Here is a 25,570-nt window from a genome sequence, read left to right as displayed (position 1 = left end):
CCTCCCCCAATGGCAGATGCTGTCCAGATGTGTAGAGGTGGGGCCCCAGGCTATGGCCACAGTGGGGATCATGCGGGGGATTGAGTGGCAGGAGACCAGGAACCAAGGACCCATTCGGGGCTGTCGTCTGCCTGTCAGGGCTGTCAGGGGACACCGGTAAGGGACGGGCAAGCGAGTCCAGGCGCAGCTGTTGGTGGGCGGCCCGAAAGGGTTAAACCCGGAGGAGTAGTAGCCGGGTCAGGTTACTTCCCTTTAAAAAGCCTGCGAAAGGAGGAGTCAGGTCCTGGTGGGGTTTGCGGGTGGCTAGTACAGCTCGTCCTCCTGGAGGTGGCTCCGGTGGCCCAGGCAAGTGGAGGGCCGGTGGAGCGGGTACGGGGGTGTTGGGGAGAGGGCAGGGACCCGACGCCAGCACGCACAGGGAGCCCCACAGCTGCTGCCCACGCCCCTTTCTGGGGCGGGCACACTAAGGCCCAGGGAGAGCCAAGAATTTCTTTAGCCAAGATCCCACTGTATCTCTTCTTGGCTCAGTTGGGGCAGGGGTCCGCCCACCTGGAGAGGTGGCCCCCAGGGTGGGAGGGGGCTGCTGGAGCCTCTGGGGGAGGGATGGTGGGGAGACCTGGTTCCGGGGGAAGGGGTGGACTGCACCCTGCTAAGGTTTGCCTCACGCGGTGGTGGGACTAAAGGTGAGCCTGAGCACTTAGTCTCTAGTGGGCAGGGTGGAGCCAGAGAGGAAAGAAAATCCCGGGGCGTTTAGCCTCTAGAAGAGATGGCTCCGCGGGCCTCTTCAAGAGCTTTTCAAATTTTGCCTCTGTCCAAAGCCCTTCGCTGGCCCCCCAAGAGAAGAGGAAAAGTGTACTCCTTTCTTTTCTTTTTCTTTCTTTCTTTCTTTTTTCTTTTTCTTTTTTTTTCTTTTTGAAGATTTTATTTATTGACTTTTACAGAGAGAGGAAAGGGGAGAGCGAGAATTATCAACTCATAGTTGCTTCACTTGAGTTGTTCATCGCTTGCTGTATGTGCCTTGACCAGGCAAGCCCAGGGTTGAGCCCGTGACTTAAGCGTTCCAGGTCGATGACACTCTAGCCACTGCACCACCACAGGCCAGGCTGTACTCCTATTTTTAAGCACCCATTTTACAATCGCGGTCTCCCTCTCTCTATACAATCACCCCATCGGGATGCCGGTTTCCCAATGCACCGATCAAGGTTCCCACTGTACCTGCACTTGTTCTGGGGAGGGCTCCTCCAAATGGGGCCAATGGGGTCCTTACCTCACACCTCCAAACCCCTGCAGTGCAGGGGGGCCCAGGTGAGCCCTGCCTTGGGTTTTGTGACTTGAACCCCCTCCTCCCACCAGCCCAGCCCAGGGACCACACCAGCCAGGCTGTGTCTTCAGGTGATCCGAGCACTAGTCTCAGTTAGCCCTGAGGTCTGACTGTGGCTTAGTGTCTAAATGACACAGACCTATCTGGGTCTCAGTATATTCACCTGTAAAAGGGGAAGTCTTGGACCAGATGGGCCCTCAGGTCATCTGTTTTGCAGGTGGGGCAGTAGACATGTAGGGTGGTGGTGGGATGAAATGAGGGCATGGCCAAGTAGAAGTGGGGATGTGCCTCCAGGTTACCACACTAACAGGTGCGTGTTCCCCTCCTGTGGTCTCTAACCCTCATGGGCACTGCGTAGTAGAAAATGGGGTGGGGATATGGGAAGATGCTTTAGGAAGCATGTGTAGTTAAGCCTGTATAACCTGCCACTAACTAGCTATGTGACCTTGGGCAAACCACTTACCCTCTCTGTACCTTGGTTTCTTCAGCTACCAAATAGTAGTGTTTATCCTGGTAGCGCACATGGTAGGTACTCAGTTAAACAGATGGGAGTTTCTAAGAAGGATCTGCAGCCCAGAATGTTTCCCCCATGGCTGGTGTACTTCTCCCAGTCCCACTAGGTCCCCTCTGCTCCTTCCCTCTCGAGCGCCCTACATCGGGCTCCAGAGGCTGACACAGAAGCTGACTTCCCATCAGGGAGCCTTCTAAGGTTCTCACAGGATGGACAATGTCCCAGCCTCCCAGAGGAAGCACCCCGGGGGCTGGCCCAGGCCAAGTCTCATGCAGCTGTGGGTGGAGGGCTCAGAAGCCTGGAGAAGGCCAGGGGCCAGAGAGGCCAGAGTGTAGCCTGTGTTGAGGCCCCAGCCTCATCTTTGCTGCCTACTCACTATTCCTTCAGAGCAAACAGATGGACTCAGTTTGCCCGCTTGCTCCCAGTTCACCCAGCCCTGCAGCTGACAGGATGGGTTGGGTGAGTAGCGTTGTGACTGAGTGAGTGTGATTAGCTTACCCAAGACCCCCAAGGTCAGTGAGAGAGCCTGCATCTCATCGCAGTTTGCCTGATTGCTGGTCCTCCCTGCCATAGTCCTTCCCAGGTGCCTGGCATTTTCATGTTTCAGTAAAAGGCAACCTGTCCCCCCGACGTCTGAGTCAAAGCTGCCTTTTCTCATTCAGTCGATGTTTTCCAGACGTGTGGCTCTACCTTAAATATTCTCTTGCATGATCAATTTCAACCTTAATATATATATTTTTTTAATTTAGAGGATATTTTGTTCTCTAGACCAAGACATAGGCAGGGAAGAAATATATAAAGCCACGGAAAGGCTGCTTTGGTTGAGATGGGGCTGGAGGTACTTGGTTTGTCCCCAGTCGAGAAACGAACAGTAAAAGGAACACGCATTTTGTTCACCTGCAGAAAGGTTCCATTCCAAAAACAAATACCCATGATGCCACCCCCAGAATCATGTGGGATGGAGCAGCAATTCCGAAAGTGGGTGTAGCCATACAAGATGATTTTAGGAGCTACCCAGATGAATACTTTTTAAGTCAGTAGTCATGAATTGAAACATGTATTGGGAAAAAATGCAACACGTGCATTTTACAGGATGAACAAAGGCGCAGACATAAGCCCAGAGGGGCCTTGGCCTGATAGCTTGGTTGGTTGGAGCATCGTTCTGATAGGAAAAGGTTGTGGGTTCAATCCCTGATTAGAGCACATACAGGAACAGGTCATTGTTTCTGTCTCTCTCTTTCACTCCCCCTTCCTCTCTCTCTAAAATCAACCAATCAATAAATTTAGAAAAAAATGGGGGAAAAAAGCTGCCGGGGAAATGCTGGCAGCTGGAGCCACAGTGGGCATTGGAAACAGGAGCGCGAGGGTCAAATTCACAAAAGGTCTTGAGGCTCAGAGTTGAGGTTTTATACTGAGGGCAGTGAGGAGCCAGAAACTGGGCGGGAGAGGAAGGCTTCTGTGCCAGGGTGTGTGGTGGCATTGGGTGACAGGGAAGGGCTGCATTGCCACCACTTTCTGGTGGGGTGTAGAGATGGCAGGCCTGAGCCACAGCAGGGGCTGAAGGAGAGGGCTCTTTTCAGTACTACAGAGGAGGGGGCTATGGAGCGCATCCCTTTCTGCACCCCACAGCTGGGCTGGCCCGGCGCCCGGAGCCGGGACCTCTCATCACAGGGGCAGAGGGCTGCCTGCTGCGCCCACTTTGAAGACCAGAGGCCCTTTCCGAAAGAGTCAAGATTCCAGCCAGCTGGGCCCGTGGGCCGTGTCCAAAGCAAACAGGAAAAGACTATGGTGGGCCAGGCGGGGCCTCTTTCTTTGTTTGGAGAAGGGATTAGGCCAAGCAGATTTGTGGGTCTTTCCGCTGCAAAGGTAGAAGGGGCTGCAGGCCCCACCAACGACACATGAGGTACAGTTCAGGGGGCTGCATGGGTCGTAGGTGCCAGTCTCCAGGGGTGCTATACAGATGGCCTTCCTTGGCAAATTCTAGCACTGATTGAGGGAACTGGGAACACATGCTACATCCCCCTTGGGTGTCACCATTCCTTCTGTCACCATGCCCAAGCTGCAGCTTTGCCCTCAGCACTTGGCTTCTCATTGGTGTCCCTTGGCCATCAGCCCAGACCTGATAGGGTGACTGCTGGTCACGGCTGTGGGAAGTCCACACTGCCCAGACCAGGGCCCTGGGCACAGGGTGTGCTGAGCGCTTGGAGCACCCTCCCTCTGAAAGGTGGATACCCAGGATTCCCCTGAAGACCCTCTGCTGGCCAGATGGCTGGTGGCAGTCATTCACTCTTGCAGTTATACCTGAATGAATTCATCTCTGAGTCAGTTCACACATATATTCACTGAACAAGCCTTCATGCAGGCCCAGGGAGTGGCAGACGAAGGAGCTGAGAAGCTGGTGGAGCAAACAGATATGAGTCCTGAGATGCATTTGGCCCCAACAGGAGTCCTGCTTGTTTGCCACGAATGGAGCTCACAGAAGGGGGTAGACAGTTCTCCTAGGACAAGAGGCGGGGCAGGAACAGGAGGGGAGATGGGCTAGAAAGACTTCAATAAGGCGAGACTCCTGAATTGACCCATTCACTTATTCATTCGCCCGTGTGTGCATTCACTCAACAAGTATGTGCTTAAGCACTTACTATGTGCCAGGCATGTGCCAAGTACTGGTAAGCAGAAGCAGCCAAGGTCCTGCTCTCAGGGGGCTTCCAGTTTGTGGTGGAAATAGGCAGGACTCAAGTCATCAACGACACAGATCAAATGGAAAACTCACTGAGTTACAGGGCTTTGAAGAAAAGGTTTGTGGTGCTAATGGAACTAATAGGGACTTGACTAGGTCAGAGAAGTCAGGCATCTTCTCTAAGAAAGACTTGAAGGATAAATAGGAATTAACCCAGATAAGAAGGGAGAGAAGATGACCCAGATGGAGGAAACAGCAAGTACAAAGGTCCAATGGTGAGGGGGCTGGGTGAGGTCCAGAGAGGCTAGAGGACCAAAACAGAGGGGAATGTGGTGAAAACGAGGCTGGACAGTGGGCAAGCTGATAGCACCTAAACTTGGGGGTCCCTTTAGAAGATTTGGTCTGAATTCCAAAACCAAAGAGAAGGATTTAAGCAGTGGTAGAAAATAATGATTTAATTGGTGTGGCAAAGAGTTGGGGGGGGCAGTGGATGTGGGGAGTCCATGAGGGGACAGCGGTGTCCACATAAAGAGTGGCTTTGACCAAGGACATGGTGAAATCATAGGAGGGGGGAATTGGCTGTGGAGATGAGGGTCAGCCAATAGCCAAGGTCTGAGAAACTGGGCTGGTGAATGGGAAGAATAATAATGAACATCGTTGTCCTCTGAGAACATATTTTATTGAGTATGATAAGTACTATCTTCATTTCTACCAAGGATAGGGAGAGAGGCAGTGGGTGAGCTCTGGGTAAAAAAGGTGGGGACGATTTTTAGTTTCTGCTATGTGGTGTTTAGTATCTTTTTCTCATTAAATCTATTCAACAAACAAGAGAGGTAAATACTATCATTATGAGGAAAGAGGTCTCAGAAAGATCAAGCTGCCGCCCCAAGATCATGCCTGGTCAAGAGGTTAAGCCTCCACCACTTCTTCTCTTAGAAAGACAAAACTGCCTGACCTGTGGTGGCACAGTGGATCAAGTGTCGACCAGGAACACTGAGGTTGCTGGTTCGAAACCCTGGGCTTGCCTGGTCTCAAGGCACATAAAACAAGCAAGCAATCAACAACTAAGTGAAGCAACTATGAGTTAATACTTATTGCTCCACACTCCCCTCTCTCTCCTGTTTCTGTAAAATCAATAAATTAAAAAAAAAAAAAACTTAAAAAAAAAAGGCAAAACAACTTGCCTGACCAGTGGTGGCACAGTGGATAGACCACTGACCTGGGATGCTAAGACCCCAGGTTCAAAACCTGAAGGTCACCTGCTTAAGCGCAGGCTTGTCAACTTGAGTGCGGTATAATCACCATAATCTTATGTTTGCTGGCTTGAGCAAGGGGTCACTGGCTCGGCTTGAGCCCCCTTGCTAAAGTTCGACTAAAGTGACACGATTAAGAGTGATGTTTCTCACCTCTCTCCCTTCCTGTCTTTCTCTTTAAAAAAAAAAAGGAGGCAAAGCAACTTGTTTTATTCTATGCAGTGAGCTGATAATTGAGGGAAAAGACAGGGGTAGCTGGGAGCCCTACCTACTCTAGAGGAATGCAGTAGGAGCCTACTCTGGGAGCAAGTCACTGAGGAATAGACATCCTTCCAGCTCTGGACCACAGGGGAGACCCAGTGTGTTCTTGACCCAGAAACTGACTCTCTCATTCTCTGCATCTCCCACCTCTTGTTCCTGGGAAGTCCTTCCCTCACTCTAACCTTGATACTCCTACTTCTGTCCTCACCAACTCAGCTTGCACACAGATAGTGGCTGCTCCCCCACCACTGAGCCTGCAGCCTGCCCCTTACCCTTCAGCACTCTGTCAGGCAGGCTCCAGGGCAGCCAGCAGCCTGTAACCAGACACTGTTTGCTTCCAGCAGGTGCACTATTCCTGGATCTCCTCTCCAGAGCCTGGGCAAAGCGCGCCCCTGCCCAGTGCAGTGACCTTCGCCTGTCTGGTTAATTTTTGCCCAGTCTGCGGGCTGTGGGGCTCCTCCTCTCTGGAATATAAGCCTGGCCCCAGGCTGCTCTGTTCCCTGCCGGCCCTGAGCTTCCCAAGCTCCCTTCCCACCCTCACCATGGCCAAGGGCTTCTACATTTCCAAGACCCTAGGTATCCTGGGCATCATCCTGGGGGTGGCAGCTGTGTGCACCATCATCGCTCTGTCTGTGGTATATGCCCAGGAGAAGAACAAGAATGCTGAGAACTCTGCTGAGGCCTCCACCAGCCCCACCACCACCGTGTCCACCACTGTGGCCACCACCTTGGACCAGAGCAAGCCATGGAACCGATACCGCCTCCCCAAAACACTGGTGCCCGACTCCTACCAGGTGAAGCTGAGGCCTTACCTCACCCCCAATGAGAATGGCCTGTACATCTTTAAGGGCTCAAGTACTGTCCGCTTCATATGCAACGAGTCCACCAATGTCATCATCATTCACAGCAAAAAGCTCAATTACACCAAAACCAACGGGCACATGGTTGTCCTGCGGGATGTGGGAGGCTCCCAGGCCCCCGAAATTGAGAGGACCGAGCTGGTAGAGATCACCGAGTACCTGGTGGTGCACCTGAAGAGCCCACTGAACAAGGGCAGCATGTACGAAATGGACACTGTGTTCGAGGGGGAGCTGGCTGATGACTTGGCAGGCTTCTACCGCAGCGAGTACATGGACGGCAATGTCAAAAAGTGAGTTGGGGCCCTGGCCGGTTTGCTCAGTGGTAGAGCGTCAGCCTGGCGTGCAGGAGTCCCGGGTTCGATTCCCAGCCAGGGCACACAGGAGAAGCGCCCATCTGCTTCTCCACCCCTCCCCCTCTCCTTCCTCTCTGTCTCTCTCTTCCCCTCCCGCAGCCAAGGCTCCATTGGAGCAAAGTTGGCCTGGGTGCTGAGGATGGCTCCATGGCCTCTGCCTCCGGTGCTAGAATGGCTCTGGTTGCAACAGAGCAACACCCCAGAGGGGCAGAGCATTGCTCCCTGGTGGGCATGCCGGGTGGATCCTGGTTGGGCACATGCGGGAGTCTGACTGCCTCCCCATTTCCATCTTCAGAAAAATTAAAAAAAAAAAAAAGTGAGTTGGGCCCTCGCCAGTTGGCTCAATGGTAGAGCGTCAATCCGGCATGTGGATGTCCTGAGTTCAATTCTCGGTCAGGGCACACAGGAGAAGCGCCCATCTGCTTCTCCACTCCTCCTCTTCTCTCTTTCTCTCTCTCTCTCTCTCTCTCTCTCTCTCTCTCTCTCTCTCTCTCTCCCTCTCTCTCTCTCTCCTCCTCTCCTCCTGCTGCCATGGCTCGAGTGGAACGAGTTGGCCCCGGGCGCTGAGAATGGCTCCATGGCCTTGCCTCAGGCGCTATTGTTGGAGCAAAGCCCCAGATGGGCAGAGCATTACCCCCTAGAGGGCTTGCCGGGTGGATCCTGGGGGGGGGGGCATGCAGGCGTCTGTCTCTGTCTCCCCTCCTCTCACTAAATAAAAAAAAAAAATGAGTTGGAGCTGAGTCTGTCAGCTGGGGCAGATTCTCAGAAATGAGGCAGAGCTGGAGTCTGAGGACCAAAGAAGGGCTTGGGTTCGAGGCCTTTGGAACTTCTGGAGTCCTTGGCTGATCCATTGCTTTATCTGTAGCTCTGGGGGGAGCAGCTACCAAGACAACAAATCCTTTCCTAGAGGGCCTCCCGTCCCCACTTTAGGGAGCCAGGGATGACTGATGAAAGTGCCCCTTATTTAGACAGGAAAACTGAGGCTCAGAGGAGAGAAGTTTGGTCTCCCAACTAATGCAGGGATGAAGCCTGCCTGGACTTTGACCCTGAGTCCAGAAGGAGCTCTGATCTCACAGGGTCAGCTGTTCTATCAGGGGCTGGAGGCCGCGGGGGTGAAACAGGGAGGGCAGGGATTAGGCCGGATCAGCCCTCCGTGTCCCTTCCCCTGCACACCCAGCAATACCCTAAAGCACCCCCAGCCCCCTTACTGGAGCAGGCGTTCTGCTGGCAATCCCTCTAACACCCTGGTTTGGGCAGGGTGCTGGCCACGACACAGATGCAATCTGCAGATGCCCGGAAATCCTTCCCATGCTTTGACGAGCCAGCCATGAAAGCCAGGTTTAACATCACCCTCATCCACCCCAGTAACCTCACGGCCCTGTCCAACATGCTGCCCAAAAGTGAGTGGGTGTGTCCTGGGGCCACACAGCCTTGGGAAGCCAACACCTCAGGGCTGGGCCAGGGCAGGGGGGAGGGTGCATGCCTACACGCCTGAATGTTCCATGCTCAGGTTCCAGTGTCCCGTTTCTTGAAGACCCCACCTGGAGTATCACTGAGTTTCATTCCACGCCTGTAATGTCCACGTACCTGCTGGCCTACATCGTTAGCGAGTTCACGAGTGTGGAGACGATGGCGCCCAATGGTGTCCTGGTACGAAGCTGGGCCCACCTGCTTGTCCTTCCCAGGATTGGCCTTGCCTGAGGGAGATTTTTGTTTAGCTTCATCCCTGTCCCGGTCCTTGAATTGTTAGGCCAGTGTCTGCAGCTGAAAAATGGGTCTCTCCTCATTAACAGAGTTCCCGACCCATAGGTGCCAGACAGATGGTGATTATGACTATTGTTACTTCTCAAAGACTCCGTCCTAGGACACAAAGCCCCTCGGAGACCCCAACCCTCTCTTCTGCTGACCAGGCCTCCCATTTTAACTTTGTCCAGTGTCTGGGACTCAGCCCACCTGCAGCAGGACCCAAAAGGGGCCCCTGACTTACCTCCACCCTCTTTGCAGATCCGGATCTGGGCTCGGCCTAGTGCAACCATGGCCGATCATGGCAGATATGCCCTGAATGTGACAGGCGACATCCTAAACTTCTTTGCAGAACATTATAACACATCTTACCCCCTCGAAAAATCTGGTGAGAGAAGGGCGTCATAGTAGGGGGGGCGACAGCAGAGGGGGCTCCATGGCCAGGGGCCATCCTGCCAACTGCCTGGGTCCCACAGACCAGATCGCCTTGCCTGACTTCAACGCGGGTGCCATGGAGAACTGGGGGCTGGTGACCTACCGGGAGAACTCTCTGCTGTTTGACCCAACGTCTTCCTCCAGCAGCAACAAGGAGCGGGTGGTCACCGTGATTGCTCACGAGCTGGCCCATCAGGTAGCCCCTCAGCACGGGGAGTGCAGAGCAAGAGGCAGGGGGGTTCTGGAAGGCAATGACACAGGTCCTGGCTCTGCCTTTGGCAGCTGAGAGGGGAAATGGCAGGGGGGGATCATAATGATGTTAGAGGCTCGCCAGCTCGGCCTAGCATGTGGGGGCGCTCCTGAAGGGCTGCTCTGAGTCCTGGTGGTGAACGCAAGGCCAGAGTAGCTGGCTGGGCTGACCGCTGTCCTCCACAGTGGTTTGGGAACCTGGTGACCGTGGCCTGGTGGAACGACCTGTGGTTGAACGAGGGCTTTGCCTCTTACGTGGAGTTCCTGGGTGCTGACAAGGCAGAGCCCAGCTGGAACCTGGTGAGCCAGCTGCACAGGGTCCCCGGGGTCTGGGTGTGGGCACAAGGGAAGACCTGTGTCACCCCTCCCAGGACAGTCTACTGATGGCTGTTGGGGTTTTGCAGAAAGACCTCATAGTGCTGAACGATGTGTACCGCGTGATGGCTGTGGACGCCCTGGCCTCCTCCCACCCGCTGTCCACCCCTGCCCAGGAGGTCAACACACCAGCCCAGATCAGTGAGATGTTCGACTCCATCTCCTACAGCAAGGTGCTGCCCCAGCCTCTGCATTAGCCCTGAGCCAGTGAGGGGTGTGGGGAAGGAGGCGGAGACTCGGCCTGCAGGGACCCCACTGCCGCTGGGGCTCTGGGAGCACTTGTCCCAGCCCGATGGGGTTACAGGGTCCTGCTGGCTCAGCACAGTTTTCTGAGCCCTGCCTCTCCCCCAGGGAGCCTCCGTCCTCAGGATGCTGTCCAGCTTCCTGACCGAGGAGCTCTTCAAGAAGGGTCTGGCGGTGAGTGTGCTTGGCCAGCCATTGGTGGTGGTGGCAGGGAAGGGGGCTTCCTCCAGCCGCTGCCCCTTGTGCCCCAGCCCCAGCCCGCCCCAGAGGTTGAGTGGCAGAGCCTGGGGGACACCAGCTTTTTTTCACCATGGCCTTTTTTCCCACAGTCCTACCTCCAGACTTTTGCCTACAAGAGCACCACCTATCTGGACCTGTGGGAGCACCTACAGAAAGTGGGTAACAGCCGGCCCTCTGAAGCCATTCTGTTGGGGTCCTGAGATGCTAGAAGTAGTACATGTGTAAGGGAGTAGTACATGTGTAAGGGGAATGTGCCCAGTCCCACTGCTTACCAGCTCAGGCAGGTCATTGGGAGCCTTGCTTGGTCATCTATAAAATGGGTGCTACGGTGGCACCTTGATGGAGGTAGTGTGAGAAACCATAGGCCAAGACCACAGCAGGCAGCCTGCCTCACCTATAGTGAGCTCCGTGACGGGAGCTGAGGAATCCCCTCATCTTAGTGCTGAGGAAATAGGCGCTCATGGTTCCCACGCCCAAGCCCTCTTCTGCCCGAAACTTCGGAGCCACTCATTCAACCTATTCAGCCACTCATTCAGCAGTCCTGGCTGCCCTGTGCCCTCCCGGGCCCTCCAGACACGACTTCGCACCTCAGCACCCTCAGCGCAAACTGGGATGCTGCCATCCAACCCCACCCTGCATTCCTGTCAACTCAGACCTGGAGCAGCCCCAGACTGGGGGGCAAACTCTCCAACTGCCTCCCCCACTCTGCACTCCCCTCCTGCCTCTTGTAGGCTGGAGTCTGCCCGCTCTCTGTCATCCACCATCTCTCTTCCTCTCCCTCACAGCTGCCCTGCCCCCCCAGACCCTCCCCAAACCGATCGGCCCCTCCAAAACTCCACACCCCAGGCTTCCTGCCAGCTGCTCCCCAGGTGCCCAGGCTCCAAGGCTGGACTGACCAGGGAGGGGAGACCCAGGGCTCAGTCGCAGAGTCACAGCTGGGCTCCAGTGTCCTCTGGGCCCAGCTCCAGCCCACGGTGCCTCCACCATAAGCCTGGCCCACCTCCCCTCCTCCCTCACTGACTCGGCCTCTCCCCTCCGCTTCCACTCTCTTCCTTGCCCTGCCTCAGTTTCCCATTTCCCCCGTCCTGCGAAGCTGAGCCCTCCCCCAGACCAGGTGCCCCTCCAACTCCATCGCTCCCATCTGCTCTCTCTTCCCTTGAGGCCCCCTCTTCCTGCAGCCCCCAGAGCTCCCTCCTGCTCAGCCTGTACCCTCCGACATGCTCTTCTGCCCACTTTCTGGCCCTCTTCTTGTTTTTATTTTCTCAGCTATTAACATATATTGTTGGAGTTTTGTTGTTTTTACAAAAACAATGCATATGGACCTGGTCGGGTCGCTCAGCCAAGGTTGTGGGTTTGATTCCTTGTCAGGGACCCATACAAGAATCCACCAGTGGGTACATAAATAAGTGGAACAACAAATCAATGTGTGTTTCTCTCTCCCTTCTTTCTCTCTCTCTAAAAAAAACAAAACAAGTGCACATGCATGGGAAAGATAAAAAATGACCTGTGACTACAGGAACAACCACCTTAAGCCTGTCCCTGGCCCCCATCTGGGAGCCCACAGCTCTTACCCTCACCCTGACTGTGACACTGGTTTTTCCTCACCTGTGTGTCCTCTTCCAGGCTGTGAACAGTCAGTCAGCCATCAAACTGCCTGACTCTGTGAAGACCATCATGGACCGCTGGATCCTGCAGATGGGCTTCCCTGTCATCACTGTGGACACCAAGACAGGGAAAATCTCCCAGGAGCACTTCCTCCTTGACCGCAATTCCACTGTCACTCGCCCCTCAGAGTTCGGGTGAGCAGACAGGGTCACGGGGCAGGCATCCCGGTGAGGGTTCGGAGGGCCTGGCCTGCCGTGGTTCACCCCCCGTGACAGTAGGCAGGTTCTCCCTCTTGGGCCGGGAGGATTGGGGCATTTGGTGCCAGGGTTGGGCAGAAAGTGGGAGCCCAGGCAGGGGTGCTCTTTGCTGGCAGTGGCCAAGAACTGGCATCTGTCACTGCCTGACCTCGGGTCTCCTCTTGCAGCTACCGGTGGATTGTTCACATCACGTCTTTGAGAAATGGCAACCCGCAGGTGGACTTCTGGCTGAAGGATAATCCAGCAGAACGTAATCCAGCCCTGTCCTTGTGGACAGCAGCCCCACCCCACACTCCCAGCTCCTGGCCCGGGTGCTGGGGGGTTACAGCAGCCTCAGCGAGGGCTTCTTTCCTCATTTCACTCCCCAAATGGAGCCAACTTGTTTGGTTCTAATCACTCTGCTGCTGTGTGACCCTGGGCAAGTTACCATCCCTGTCGGGTCTCCATCTCCTCATTGATAAAGTGGGGCAAAGAACACTCTCTACCCCATTGAACTCTGTGAGGATTTAAAGGAGATAATCCACATGAAATGTTTTAAATGGTGCTTGGCACATAGTATGAGCTGCCCTATTTTGCCAGGCACTGAAGAAACCAAGGTCAAGGCAAGTCGGCCTCTGCCTAGGGCAAGGCTGTCAATGAAGGGAAGGAAGGTGGGCAGTTAAAAATTTCCAGAGCTGTTCTGAATGCTTTAATAGAGGCACGGGTGACCTCTGGGCTACTTGGGCACATGGGCCAGGAGCCAGGAATAAGGGAGATTCAACTTCATGGAGAGGTCAGGGAAGACTTCATGGAGGAGGTGAGCTGAGTGTTAGAGGAAAAATAGTTAGCTAGGCTAATGGTGGCAGAGGAAAGTATTCTGGGCAGAGGAACACACATATGCAAGTGCAAAGCATAGAGGCAGGAGAGAACATGGGGACTGAGTAGAGGTTCCTGAAGGATGCAGGAGGCACTCACCATGTCCTTGGGCCAAGAGGAGCTGGGGCAGGTTGGAAGTGGGCAAATGATTGGGTCTGACCTGCAGCTATGGAAGGGTCCCTCCTGGCTGCCAGGAGAAAGGATGGAAGGGTGAGAAGGAGAGCAGAGAGGAGGGGCACTACGCCCCATGGAAGAAGAGACAGGCAGTGCTGGGGGCCGACTGGGTGGGAGTCTGAGTGGCCAGGAGGTGTGAGGATAGAAACATCCAGGTAGCCAGCACTGTCCTGGGCACACAGAGCCTGTAGGAGGCAGGGCAGGCGCTGCAGTGCAGCCATGGTACATGGTCTTTCTGAGGTCACCCCCAGCCAGAGGCAAAGATTGGCTGGGCAGACTGCTCGATACCCCCGCACCTCTTCTCCCCTTGGCATCATCCTGGAGGCTGGCAAGCCAGCTGCTGCCAAGCTGCAGGAAGCTGCTCCTGCTGAGACCTGGAGAGAGGAGGGTCGAGGTTCAGCCTGTGGCCTTCTGAGCAGCCCCGCCCTAGCTCTGGTTCTCTCCCACAGCCCAGGATAACCTGTTCAAAACCCAGAGTGGAGAGTGGGTCTTGCTGAACGTCAATGTGACAGGTTATTACCTGGTGAACTATGACGAAGACAACTGGAGGAAGATTCAGGCTCAGCTGCAGGCAAACCTGTTGGTGGGTGTCCGCACCCCTACCCCGTCCCCTGTCCCAGGCCCCACCTGAGGTCACACCCTGAGGTCACACCCTCTGTTGCCCCTTCTAGGCCATCCCTGTCATCAATCGGGCACAGATCATCCACGATGCCTTTGACCTGGCCAGGTGAGTGTCCCCTTCCTTCTCAGGTCCACAGTGGCTCTGCTAGAAGCCATGGACTTAAGCCTGGTGACTTTAGCAAGTGTATTTCCATGGTGAGAACCAGCTGTTCTCACTTGAGCCAGGCTCAGTGCAGCAGGCTCCCTGTGCCCGGAGCACCCCTCCTGTGGTCCCCATCCCTCTGGAGATTGTGAGTGTTACAGCCCCATTTCCCAGATAAGGAATCTGGAACTCTGAGTTTGAGTACCTTGCCTGAGGCGACGTGACCCATGGACTGCCAGACTCAGGCACGTCCACTCCAGAGTCACACTGTACCCATGGCGCCAAGCTTTTCCTGAGAGCTGACTGTGCTAGGTCACTGTGCTAGTGCTAGAAAATCTGGGGAGGACAGAGCAGGCAACACGTGACATGCATAAACAACTATTAACCACTTCCTGTGCTAAGCTCTTTGATACACGTGATGTAATCCATAGACATGGACATTTATGAACCAAATGTGCACAAACAGCCGGAGGAGGAGCTGCTGGCCATGGTAATAAAAAAAATAGATTAATTAAGGCAGTGGTTCTCAACCTTTCTAATGCCGTGACCCCGCAATACAGTTCCTCATGTTGCGGTGACCCCAAACCAAAAAATAATTTTGGTGGCTACTTCATAACTCTAATTTTGCTACAGTTATGATTCGGAATGTAAATACCTGATATGCATTATGTATTTTCCGATGGCTTTAGGCAACCCCGCTGGGGTCGCGAACCACAGGTTGAGAACCGCTGAATTAAGGAAAAGGCACAGGCATTTTGTCCTTTTGAATCTAGGCTCTGTCTCTACAGGTTGTGTGGCCTTAGGCAAGTCACTTTACCCCTTTGAGCCTCAGTTTCCTCACCCGTAAAATGGGAAGATTGTGGCTGGCAATGGGTGAGGGCAGGGCCTGGGCTGGCCTTGTTTGTGGAATCGCCCAGCACCCATGTTTGCCACCCCAGTGAACACTAGAGCTGGCTCAGTTGGGGCTCTGGGACCTGAAACTCCAGGAAGGGGTTGGGGTTCCCAGAGAGCACTGGGTAGGGGTGCTTACTTGAGCCCTTCTGTTTGTTCCCAGTGCCCAGAGGGTCCCCGTCACCTTGGCGCTGAGCAACACCCTCTTCCTAGCCAAAGAGACAGAATACATGCCCTGGCAGGCCGCCCTGAGCAGCCTGAGCTATTTCAAGCTCATGCTCGACCGCTCCGAGGTCTACAGCTCCATGCAGGTACAGAGGGGCACGGCTGGTCAGGCACGAGGACCAGTTTGCCTGGTGCCTGAAACGGCACTGTTAGGAAGTTCATGGAAATCCTGCCCTGAGTGGTGAAACCCTCCAGGCTGACACAGCACCAGGTCCCTGCTGAGTGCAGGCAGAGTGGTGAGAACAGGAGGGACTGGAGTGGAGGCAGGGGGACTGAGAAGGCGGGCAGGTTGGGAGGGGCGAGGAAAGGACCCAGGCTTCCAGCAAAGTTTTGCCATGTGGAGGTTAGCACTTCTGGAAAAAGCCACTGTGCTGGGACGCAGGATGCCTGTCTTTTATCAGCTATGTGGCCTTGGGTCACCCTCCTCAGCCCCAGTGAAACCCTCTGTGAACTGAGCAGCCCATACCTGCCTAGCCTGCCCAAGGGACAGGAGGGAGGGAGATGCAGCTGTTAACAGCTGTAAAGCAGGGGGCGCTCAGGCTCCTACTAGGAAAAGCTGGTCTCTAAGGATGTTCATTGCCATGTGGTTTATAAAAGACCAAAAAATAAAAAACACTTCAATGTCCAACAGTTGGGGATTCGTTAACTAGGCTATCCATTTGGTGAAATATTATGTAGCCATTAGATCATACTTAAAGAGATCATTTTTTTAATTCAACATTTTCCCCATTATGATAAATGAGGTATTATGGTAAATGAGGTTTTAACTCATCGTAGCTCATTAATGTATGTACCGTGGGTTCGCCTCATCTTCCAAATGTGGTTCAGTCATAATATTGGGTCAATTTAGGATGTAACATTTACTTTGTTGGGATTATTTAAATAACATTCTCTGCTGAGCCACATAGAGTACTATGTGTATGTTTCCTTTTTTCTCCATGTTATATAAATGTATCAGATAACACAGCAGGTTTACTTCCACCCCCCACCCCCAGGTACCCCTGCTTTCTTCTGGAACTCCACTCAGCTCTTATTCTAGAAGGTTCTCCTGGTCCCTGAAACCATGGGATCTTCCTTGAGTTTTCTGTCTCCTGGGGAAGCTCATCTTCCAGGAATTTTGAGAAAGGGTTCGTAAGAGGTGGATGTTCTGAGATAGATTTGCCTGAAATGCCTTCATTTCACCTTCACACTGGAATGAGAACTTATGTTGGTTTAGAAGTTTTTATGTTGGAAATTATTCCTTGAAAATGTCAGGTTTCCCTGCCTGGGTAGCTCGGTTGGTTGGAGCATCACCTTGATACGCCAAAGTTGCAGGTTCAATCCCTGGTTGGGGCACATACAGGAGTCCACCAGCAAGTACAAGTGGAACAAGTCAACGTTTTTCTCTCCCTCCCATCCTCTCTCTAAAATCAATCAATAGAAATTTTTTTTTAAAAGAGAGAAAAGAAGAGAATGTCGGGTTTCGCTGCACTGATGTCTAGTCTCTGTTGAGGAACCCAGAGCCTTTCTTGTTTCCGGTTCTTTGAATGTGGCCTGCCTCCCCTTGTGCAGGCTGGTGGGCCCTTCTCTCAATCCTGATGGGCCTCCCTCATCCTTCTGCTCTTTCAATCTGGACAGTTTTGCATTGCTCCTTTAAACTTTCTTCCTCTCCTTTATTATTTATTTATTTTTATGGCCCTCTCGTTTTCTTTCCTTTCCTGTCTTCCAGTGTATTGACTTCTTGTTCTGTCCTCTCGGACCTGCCCACCCACTGTCCTGTACAGGTTGTATTCATTTCCTCAATCATATTTGTAAACTTCTGAGGGCTACTCCCGGCCCAGCGTCCTGTGCGGTGTCTTCTCTGACCCCTCGGAAGATACTCATCACAGGCTTTGCCTAAGTTTTCTTTTTCTCCCATTGACTTGTTTCCTCTGAGCCTCCTGTGGGCTTTGGTCTCCTCTTTTGAGTTGGAGGCTGAGCTGTCTCTTTGGATTTGAGAATGAGGCAGTAAAACGGGATTGGAAGCCTGTGGGGAGGTGGGGTTTGTTGCCTATGGGTCTCGCTGTGGGGTGACTGGGTGCTCAAGTGACTCCTCATGGGGACCCTCAAGAATCAGTATCCACGGGTGTTCCCTTGAGACCATGCAGTCTTCAGGGCGTGATCCTCTGTCTCGGGAGGCTGGAGGTGCTCTCTTTCTGGGGAATAGTGAGTGGGGAAGGCAAGGAGAGACACCTCCATTCAGTATGTAAGCTCACCTCTGGTCCCCTTTGCAGTCCAGCTACCTCCCCCACAGTGACCCCCAGTTCTGAGTCCCTCTGACTCAGCCTTGCCCTTGGTAGGGAGGGGGTGGCCTACTGCTTCAAGGAGAAAAGTGGGGGCTGGGGGTTAATTCCTTCTTCTGTGGACTTGGACTCCATCTCTCTTTGTTTATAGATCCTGCCTCACTTCTGTCCCTCGCAGACCTGTCTTTCTAAAGCCAAGTCTGTCACAGCAAGCCCCCTCGCTCCCATCTCCCCCTCCCCTGCTGCAGGCTCCCCCACTCTGCCTAGCCTGTTACGCCTCCCTCTCTCTGCCTTCCAGCAGCTAAATGGGGTGCATGCCTCTCCCACCGTTCTTTCTTCTCCTAGTCTCTTTGTTCTTGGCGGTTTCTTTCTTTTACATTTCGCTGTGGATTCCGGTTGACACACATGACAACCGATCAACCATGTTGAACCAGAGTCTGCAAAAGATTTTGATAATCTAGGGTGGGGCTTACGTTATAATGCCAGGCAAAAAGTACAGCATTCAGAGTGGTAAATACACAAGGTAGAAAAGGAGAAGGGAGGAGGAAACGCTCTTCTTTCACCCCAACCAATTTGGAAATTGTAGTTTTGGTAAGCTCCTGGGTGGTTTGTATTTTCTGCATATGTCTTTTGTCTTCTAAATTCTTCATAGAAAACACAATATTAACAATCAGGTGGCAGGGGACAATGGAACCCAATGCTACATTTTCTGGTGACATTTGAGAGTGTTAGAGCTGCTGAGCTTTGAGGAGGAATCCATCATGTGAAACTGGGGTTAGTGTGGCCCCTTTGAGTACTACCTGGGCTTGGGTGAGGCCTGAGCCTCTGGCCACGTGTCCTCTGTAGCCATTCGTCCTTGCAACTCCAGCCCACCCCCATCACAGGCTGCTGGGGGCTCCAGGAAGGTCAGGCTTGAGTTTCCCCTTTGAACTATTCATGTTTTCTTTTCCTCAGCAATACCTGAAGAAGCAAGTCACACCCCTCTTCTATCATTTTGGAAATATCACCAACAACTGGACTCAGCGCCCACAAAACCTGATGGACCAGTGAGTATGCCCTCTTTTGGGTCTGGAGGTCATGGGGAGCCCAGCCACCCTGACCTGGAGTCTAGAGCAACACCCAGGCAGGGTCCCCCTTTGGACCTCCCAACTCCCTGGCCGGACTAGGACTACCAGGGAGTGACCCCGCCTAGGAGCAGGAGGCCTATGGGCCCATCTGGCCTCTTTGCCCAGAAACCAAACTGAAACTCTGAGGTCTCCTCACCAGCTTGGTCATTGAGATTGTTGGTGTGGAAGCTGGAGCTAGACCTTGTGCCGGCCCCTGTGGGTCCCAAGGCACAGAGCAAACGGGGACCCAGATGCCCTGGGGGGACTGTAGCCTTAGCACCCTGGCCTGGCCTCCCTGCCTGGAGTCATGAGTCAGCTGGAGAGTCTTTTCCGGAGTCTGGGCCAGACAGCTGACCATGTGTCACCCGGGGCAGGTACAACGAGGTTAATGCCATCAGCACCGCCTGCTCCAGTGGGCTTCCTGACTGCAAGCGATTGGTGTCGAACCTCTTCTCCCAGTGGATGAATAACTCCACTAATAATCCGTAAGTGTCCCCTGCTCTGCCCCTGTCTTCATTCGTCCCTCAAGCCATAGCCCTGTCCTCATCAGACCCTGGTCCCACCCTCCCTGCTGCCCGTCCACCTCTGACTCCCCACCCCACCCCATGCCAGGATCCACCCCAACCTGCGGTCCACTGTCTACTGCAATGCCATCGCCCAGGGTGGTGAGGCAGAGTGGGACTTTGCCTGGGACCAGTTCCAAAAAGCCACGCTGGTAAATGAAGCTGACAAGCTCCGTGCGGCCCTGGCCTGCAGCAAGGAGGTCTGGATCCTGAACAGGTGAGGACTGGCCAGCAGAACTGGATGAATTTCCCTTCCCGCTGGGGACCAGGATCCCCAGGTGTAAGAGAAGAACCAGCCTCACGGTGTCTCCGCATTCTCATTCAAAGTTGCGCAGTGGGGCAGGATGTTCCCATTTTACAAATGAGGACACTGAGGCTTGGAGAAGCAAAGCAGTTTGCCCAAGGTCTGGAAGCTTTACGAAGTGATAGCGCTGATTCGATTCCAGGTCTGGGCCCATGTCCTGTGCTTTTCACTGCTGTGGCCTCTCAGCTTTTACTTGACAGTGACTCAGTTTCCCTCTCTGTGAGGCCTGTGGCACAGCTGGATCTCAGTCCTTCTGGATATCCAGCTGGGCAGTTGCTCCCCACAGCCCTTGATGAGGGCTCCTGGCTCCCCCTGTGTGACTCATACACTATCGCCTGGAACCCAGTAAAGGAAGGTTCCCTTCAGTGTCAAAGACAGGGGTGGCCACCCTACCTGGTGTGGGGATCATGACTCTAGCACTCCTTCCCACCTTTCTTCACTGTCGGATATTTGTCAAATACCTGGTCCATGTCAGGCACGACACCTGGCATAGCCAGTGTTCCTGCATAGAAGATCCAGTGTCCCATCTATAACAGGGAGGCAGGACCAAGGGGTCATCAGCCCTCAGCATGCTGAGGGGATGTCAAAGGATGCAAGAGAGGTGTAGGGGGAGGGCCAGGTCTTTTGCCAGCCTGGTTCTCTGTCAGATCATCTGACTTCAGCCATTGGAAGTGGTCCCTAACACAGCATCCTGCTCGCGCAGGTACCTGGCTTACACGCTAAACCCTGACTACATCCGGAAACAGGATGCCACCTCCACCATCATCAGCATCTCCAGCAACGTTGTTGGGCAAACTCTGGCCTGGGACTTTATCCAGAGCAACTGGAAGAAGCTCTTTGAGGAGTGAGTCTGCTAAGAGCATGTCAAGGCTGCCTGGGGGGTTGTCTTTGTGCATGGAACACCACAGTCAGGAGAGAAAGAGCTGGGCACGACAAGAGAGTTGGGGCGGGAGTCGAAAGACCAGGCAGGGTGTGTGCCGTTCCTTTTCCCACTTGGAGGAAAGAGAAAGTCTGGCTGGCGGGAGTGATCTCTGGAGAGATGGGAGTAATGACACTGTAGTGAAACCTGTCTTCAAGTCTCCTTGGGTGTGTCATTTCATCTCATCTACAAGATGGGCCAATCACAGGCCAGCTGTGACGATATAGTGTCGCCTGCCAGTCACTGAGGGTTAGTTCCCGCCCTCCTCACAGTGCACTCTCTCCCTGACCTGCAGTTATGGTGGTGGCTCCTTCTCCTTCTCCAACCTCATCCAGGGAGTGACTCGGCGATTCTCCACTGAGTATGAGCTACAGCAGGTAAGAAGTCCTGGACCTTGGGACCCATCCCCAGTCTAAGGGCACAGCTGAAAGGTATTTCAGCCCCTACCGACTGTGGTCATAGGGAGCACGTGCTTCTTGTCAGACCTCCCTCATTTCCAGAGGATCTGGGGGTTCAGACTTTTTAAATGGTGACAGTTCAATCAAAAAAGTTCATCTTGAAAATTTTATACAGGCAAAAAGGAAAGAGAATAATATCCTGAACCTCTATGTACCTATTACCCAGATTGAACAGTTATCAACATTTTTCCTGACACTTTTTTTGGGGTGGATAATTTTTAGGCAAATCACTGATATTATATAATTTCACTTTTAAATACTTTAGTTGTATTTAAAATGAAGTAATCTCACTGTCATTAGCAAACCCAAGGAAATTAATAACCATCTTATACCCAGGCTGTTTTCAAATTCTCTTTAAGATTTTATTTATTGAGCCCTGGCCAACTTGCTCAGTAGATAGAGTGTTGGCCCGGCATGTAGACGTCACGGGTTCAATCCCCAGTCAGGGCACACATGAGAAATGACCATCTGCTTCTCTTCCCCTCCCTCTCCCCTTCTCTCTCTTTTCCCCTCCTACAGTCGAATGGTTTGAGCATTGGCCTCAGGTGCTGAGGATAGCTCAGTTGCTTCGAGCATCAGCCCCAAACAGGCTTGCTGGGTGGATCCTGGTTGGGGCATATGCAGGAGTCTGTCTCACTATATCCCCTCCTCTCACTTAAAAAAAAAAAAAGATTTTATTTATTGATTTTACAAAGAGAGGAGGTGGGGAGCGAGAAGTATCAAATCATTGTTGCTTCACTTTAGTTATTCATTGCTTACTTGTTGATTGTGTGTGTGTGTCTTGACCGGGCAAGCCAAGGGTTTCAAACCATTCCAGGTTGACGCTCTATCCACTGAGCCACCACAGGCCAGGCAAATTCTCTACATTTTTAAAAAAATTATTTTTTGGGCCCTGGCCGGTTGGCTCAGTGGTAGAGCGTCGGACTGGCGTGCAGAAGTCCCAGGTTCGATTCTCGGCCAGGGCACACAGGAGAAGCACCCATCTGCTTCTCCACCCCTTCCCCTCTCCTTCCTCTCTGTCTCTCTCTTCCCCTCCCGCAGCGAGGCTCCATTGGAGCAAAGATGGCCTGGGCGCTGGGGATGGCTCCTTGGCCTCTGCCCCAGGCGCTAGAGTGGCTCTGGTCGCAACAGAGTGACACCCCAGAGGGGCAGAGCATCACCCCCTGGTGGGCGTGCCGGGTGGATCCCGGTCAGGCGCATGCGGGAGTCTGTTTGACTATCTCTCCCCGTTTCCAGCTTCAGAAAAATACAAAAATATATATATATTTTTTTTGGTGCTGGCTTCGGCAGCACATATGCTAAAATTGGAATGATACAGAGAAGATTAGCATGGCTCCTATACAAGGAGGACACACAAATTCAGACGTGTTCCATATTAAAAAAATTTTTTTTGCCATTAATGTTATGTTTGAATTAGAAGCCAAAGCTAATTCATTGTACTAGGTTGATTTGTCGTTTTTAAAATTGAGAATAATTCACGTATCATAAAATTCACCATTTTAAGTGGCTTTTAGTATATTTACAAGGTTGTGCAACCTCATGCTTAAGCTGGTGAGCCTGCACTCAAGTTGGATGAGCCTGCGCTTAAGCCAGCGACCTTGGGGTTTCTAACCTGGGACCTCTGTGTCCTAGGATGATGCTTTATCCACTGTTGCCAGCACCATTTGGCTGCATATTAATTTGAAAAATAAAAGACGAAATTATTTCAATGGCAAAAAAGAAAGATTGTTTGTCTCTTCTGGGTCCCTTGAATTTCTTTATGAGTTTTAGGATCAGATGCCAATTTCTACAAAAAAGAGCCATTGGAAATTTAATAGGGATTGTGTTTAATCTGTAGATCAGTTTGGGGAGTGTTGCCATATTAATAAGATTAAATCTTCCAATCCATTAACACAATTTCATTTGGATCTTCTCTCCTTTTATTTAGGTCTTCTTAATTTCTTTCAACAATCTTTTATAGTTTTCAGCATACCAATCTTGTATTTGTCTTGTCAAATTTATTCCCAAGTATTTTATTCTTTTTGATGCTATTATAAATGAAGCTGTTTTCTTGATTTCATTTTCAGATTGTTCATTGCTAGTGTGTAGAAACACAGTTGATTTTTACACATTGCTCTCAGGTCCTACAACCTTGCTGAACTCATTGGTTTAAACAAGTATTTTTTTTTTAAGGTTTCTAAGGATTTTCTATATTCAAATCATGTCATCAGCAATTAGAGATATTTTTACTTCTTTCTTTCTTGTCTAATTGCCCTATTTATAACCTCCAGTTCTGATACATCTTTTCATCTGTAACATCTCTTTTTTTAAAAAAAATACCATTTATTTGTTGAAGCAACTGGGTCATTTGTATTATGGAAATGGCCACATTTTGAATTTTGCTGGTTGTTCCCTGTGGTGTCTGCTTAATTTTTTCCTCTGTCCTCCCTTGACTGGACTGAGATTGTAATTCAGTTAAAAACTGGGAGTCAACTCGATGAAGAACCACACACTGAAGGCTAACGACACCTAGGATGGCTCCTAGGTGCTATCATTTCTGAGCTCTGTGCTGGATAAGGACTTGGCCCCAGGAAAGGGGAAAGACGGGCCCCTCCTGTCCTGGAGAACAGGCTGTGGTCGCCATCCCCAGCCCCACTGTGGACTGGGCCCCCCTCTTCTCAGAGCCTGAACTAAGAATCTTTTTTTTCCGGCAGCTGGAGCAGTTCAAGAAGAACAACATGGACACAGGCTTCGGCTCAGCCACCCGGGCTCTGGAGCAAGCTCTGGAGAAGACCAAAGCCAACATCAAGTGGGTGAAGGAAAACAAGGAGAAGGTGCACTCCTGGTTCAAAGACAACAGCAAATAGTCCCTGGTCCCCATGTGAGATGCCCACGTGTGTCTGACCCAGCGGCCCCCCACGCAGGGCCCCCACTCCTGGACCCTGAGGCACTAGCGTCCTCCCCTCAGGGATGAAGTCCTAGCCCACGTTCTCTCCACTCTTCCTGTGGGGCTGATCCAGCTCCTGGTGGCCAGAGGGTCCAAGCACCTCCCAGGCCCTACCCCTTGTGCCAACCGCACCCATGGCTCCTGCCATCCAGGGCCCTGGGGTTGATCTCAGGGAAGCCCAGCTCCAGGGCCAGAGGAACAGAAGCCCTCAGTGGACTCTGGACGGCCTCGGGGAGCTCACTTGTGTTCTCTTACTTTCCTGTGAAGACCCTGAACCTGGGGACTCAGCAGAGCATCAGATCTGTATTTTTTTTTTTCCTAAGAGAAAATGTAAATAAAGGATTTCTAGGTGAGGTTCCAGACTCCCCACTAAACCAGAGCAGGAGCAGGTCTGTACAACAGCTGGGGAGACTGGGCTGGAGGGAAGCAGGGGTGTATGGGCAGCCCTGTGGGGCCTGGGACCCCTAGGAGCACAAGAGGGAAGTCCCCCCTGCTGGTCCTTCCTACAGTGCACAGTCTGTCCGCATGTTCCTTTCATCCGAATTCCCAGTCAGGCCCGAGCCATCAGGAGCCGGGGAGCCATAGGGGTGGAGGGGGGGCACGGGGTACAGTGTTTCCATCCAGAGTGTGAAGAGCAGGGCTTGGTGCCAGGCCGGAGCAGGTCCTGACAGTGCCCTTCTTCCTGCACCTCAGCCAGCACACCTGGGACAGTGAGAGAATAGGGCTTGTACCAAGGGCAGCACACCTTGGGTCCCAGGCCTGATGCAGCCACTTGCTAGCCGAGGGCACGTTCTGCCACGGCTCTGGGATTCATGGTGGATGGGTGAGGTATCAATTTTGTAAGCTGGTTGTTTTCAAGAGTAGCGTACTGAAAAAGGCGGGTGCCCTCCTGACCACCTTGGGGAGCCAGTGGCCAGGGCCAACTCTAAGAAGAAGGCCTAGGTCCCATGGGCTCCACGGCTCACATGGGACTTGCTGGGAGTTTCTTGGGAAGCAGAGCTAGGTGGTAGGAAGCTCCCCTCAGCCTCAGCCCCGGGATGCCCAGCTGAGCATCAGAGGAGGGAGAGAGAGAGAGAGAGAGCACAGACAGAAGGCCTGCGGGGCTCCAACTGCTGGGGCCTTGGACTCCAGAGGCCTGGTTTTCAGATCATGGCTCAGCCACTATTTCTTGGACAAGTGGCCAAAACGCCCTGGGCTCTGGTTTCATCATCTGCGCAATAAAGAAGATTGAGCCTGGGGTTGACGTGTGAATGGAAGGAGTCACGTCCTTACCACTTGGCATAATATGTAAGAGCCGGCAATTACTGTGGTCCTCAGCCCTATCCTCAGGTTCAAGGCTCCACCTGTCCTCTCCCCTCACAGGCTCTCCCCCTTGGGAGGAGCTGATTGCCAGGCCGGAAGGCTACCCTTGTGCTCCCCTGGGGCCTGCACATCAAAGGATGGGGCGGGGCCTGCCTGGGGTGGGGCGGGGTCTCTCCACTGTCCAGGTCCCCTCTGGGCCAGCCCTTCCTGTCGCCAGTGCCCAGCAGCAGCGGCTGGCACTTGACCTTCTGGAGACCGCAGCCCAGGACCCCTTAGGTGGTCCCTGCTGGGAGAGGGGGCTGCCCCGCTATCTAGTGTCTCTAGGGGAGAGCTGGCCTCCAGGGAGAAGAGTCGGCAAGGATCCTAGTTTCTGTGCCTGGCGCCTGAGCTCAGCGTTTATGTGCATTATCTCATTTGGTTTCTCAACAGTCCCAGGAGAT

The 25,570-nt window shown here is 52.9% G+C and overlaps 1 protein-coding gene and 1 non-coding gene across 2 annotated transcripts; both read left to right on the top strand.

Annotated features, from left to right (window-relative positions):
- Positions 1 to 287: 287 nt before the first annotated feature.
- Positions 288 to 24,205, top strand: ANPEP (alanyl aminopeptidase, membrane). Its single transcript, XM_066238352.1, has 21 exons — positions 288 to 345; positions 6,365 to 7,173; positions 8,494 to 8,636; positions 8,747 to 8,886; positions 9,241 to 9,367; positions 9,456 to 9,610; positions 9,850 to 9,963; positions 10,068 to 10,211; positions 10,390 to 10,455; positions 10,611 to 10,676; positions 12,145 to 12,320; positions 12,551 to 12,633; positions 13,862 to 13,995; positions 14,084 to 14,139; positions 15,230 to 15,377; positions 18,507 to 18,598; positions 19,033 to 19,143; positions 19,271 to 19,438; positions 20,229 to 20,369; positions 20,740 to 20,821; positions 23,596 to 24,205. The coding sequence occupies exons 2-21, from the start codon at positions 6,566 to 6,568 to the stop codon at positions 23,746 to 23,748; spliced, it is 2,907 nt and encodes a 968-aa protein (XP_066094449.1). The 5' UTR covers positions 288 to 345; positions 6,365 to 6,565; the 3' UTR covers positions 23,749 to 24,205.
- Positions 22,177 to 22,282, top strand: LOC136311336 (U6 spliceosomal RNA). The gene has a single exon (XR_010726737.1). It is a non-coding gene; the product is annotated as a U6 spliceosomal RNA (small nuclear RNA).
- Positions 24,206 to 25,570: the final 1,365 nt, after the last annotated feature.

This window comes from Saccopteryx bilineata, chromosome 7 (assembly GCF_036850765.1).
Source record: "Saccopteryx bilineata isolate mSacBil1 chromosome 7, mSacBil1_pri_phased_curated, whole genome shotgun sequence".
NCBI lineage: Eukaryota > Metazoa > Chordata > Mammalia > Chiroptera > Emballonuridae > Saccopteryx > Saccopteryx bilineata.
Note: the sequence above shows the minus strand (reverse complement) of the source record. Positions and strands in the feature narration are given on the sequence as shown.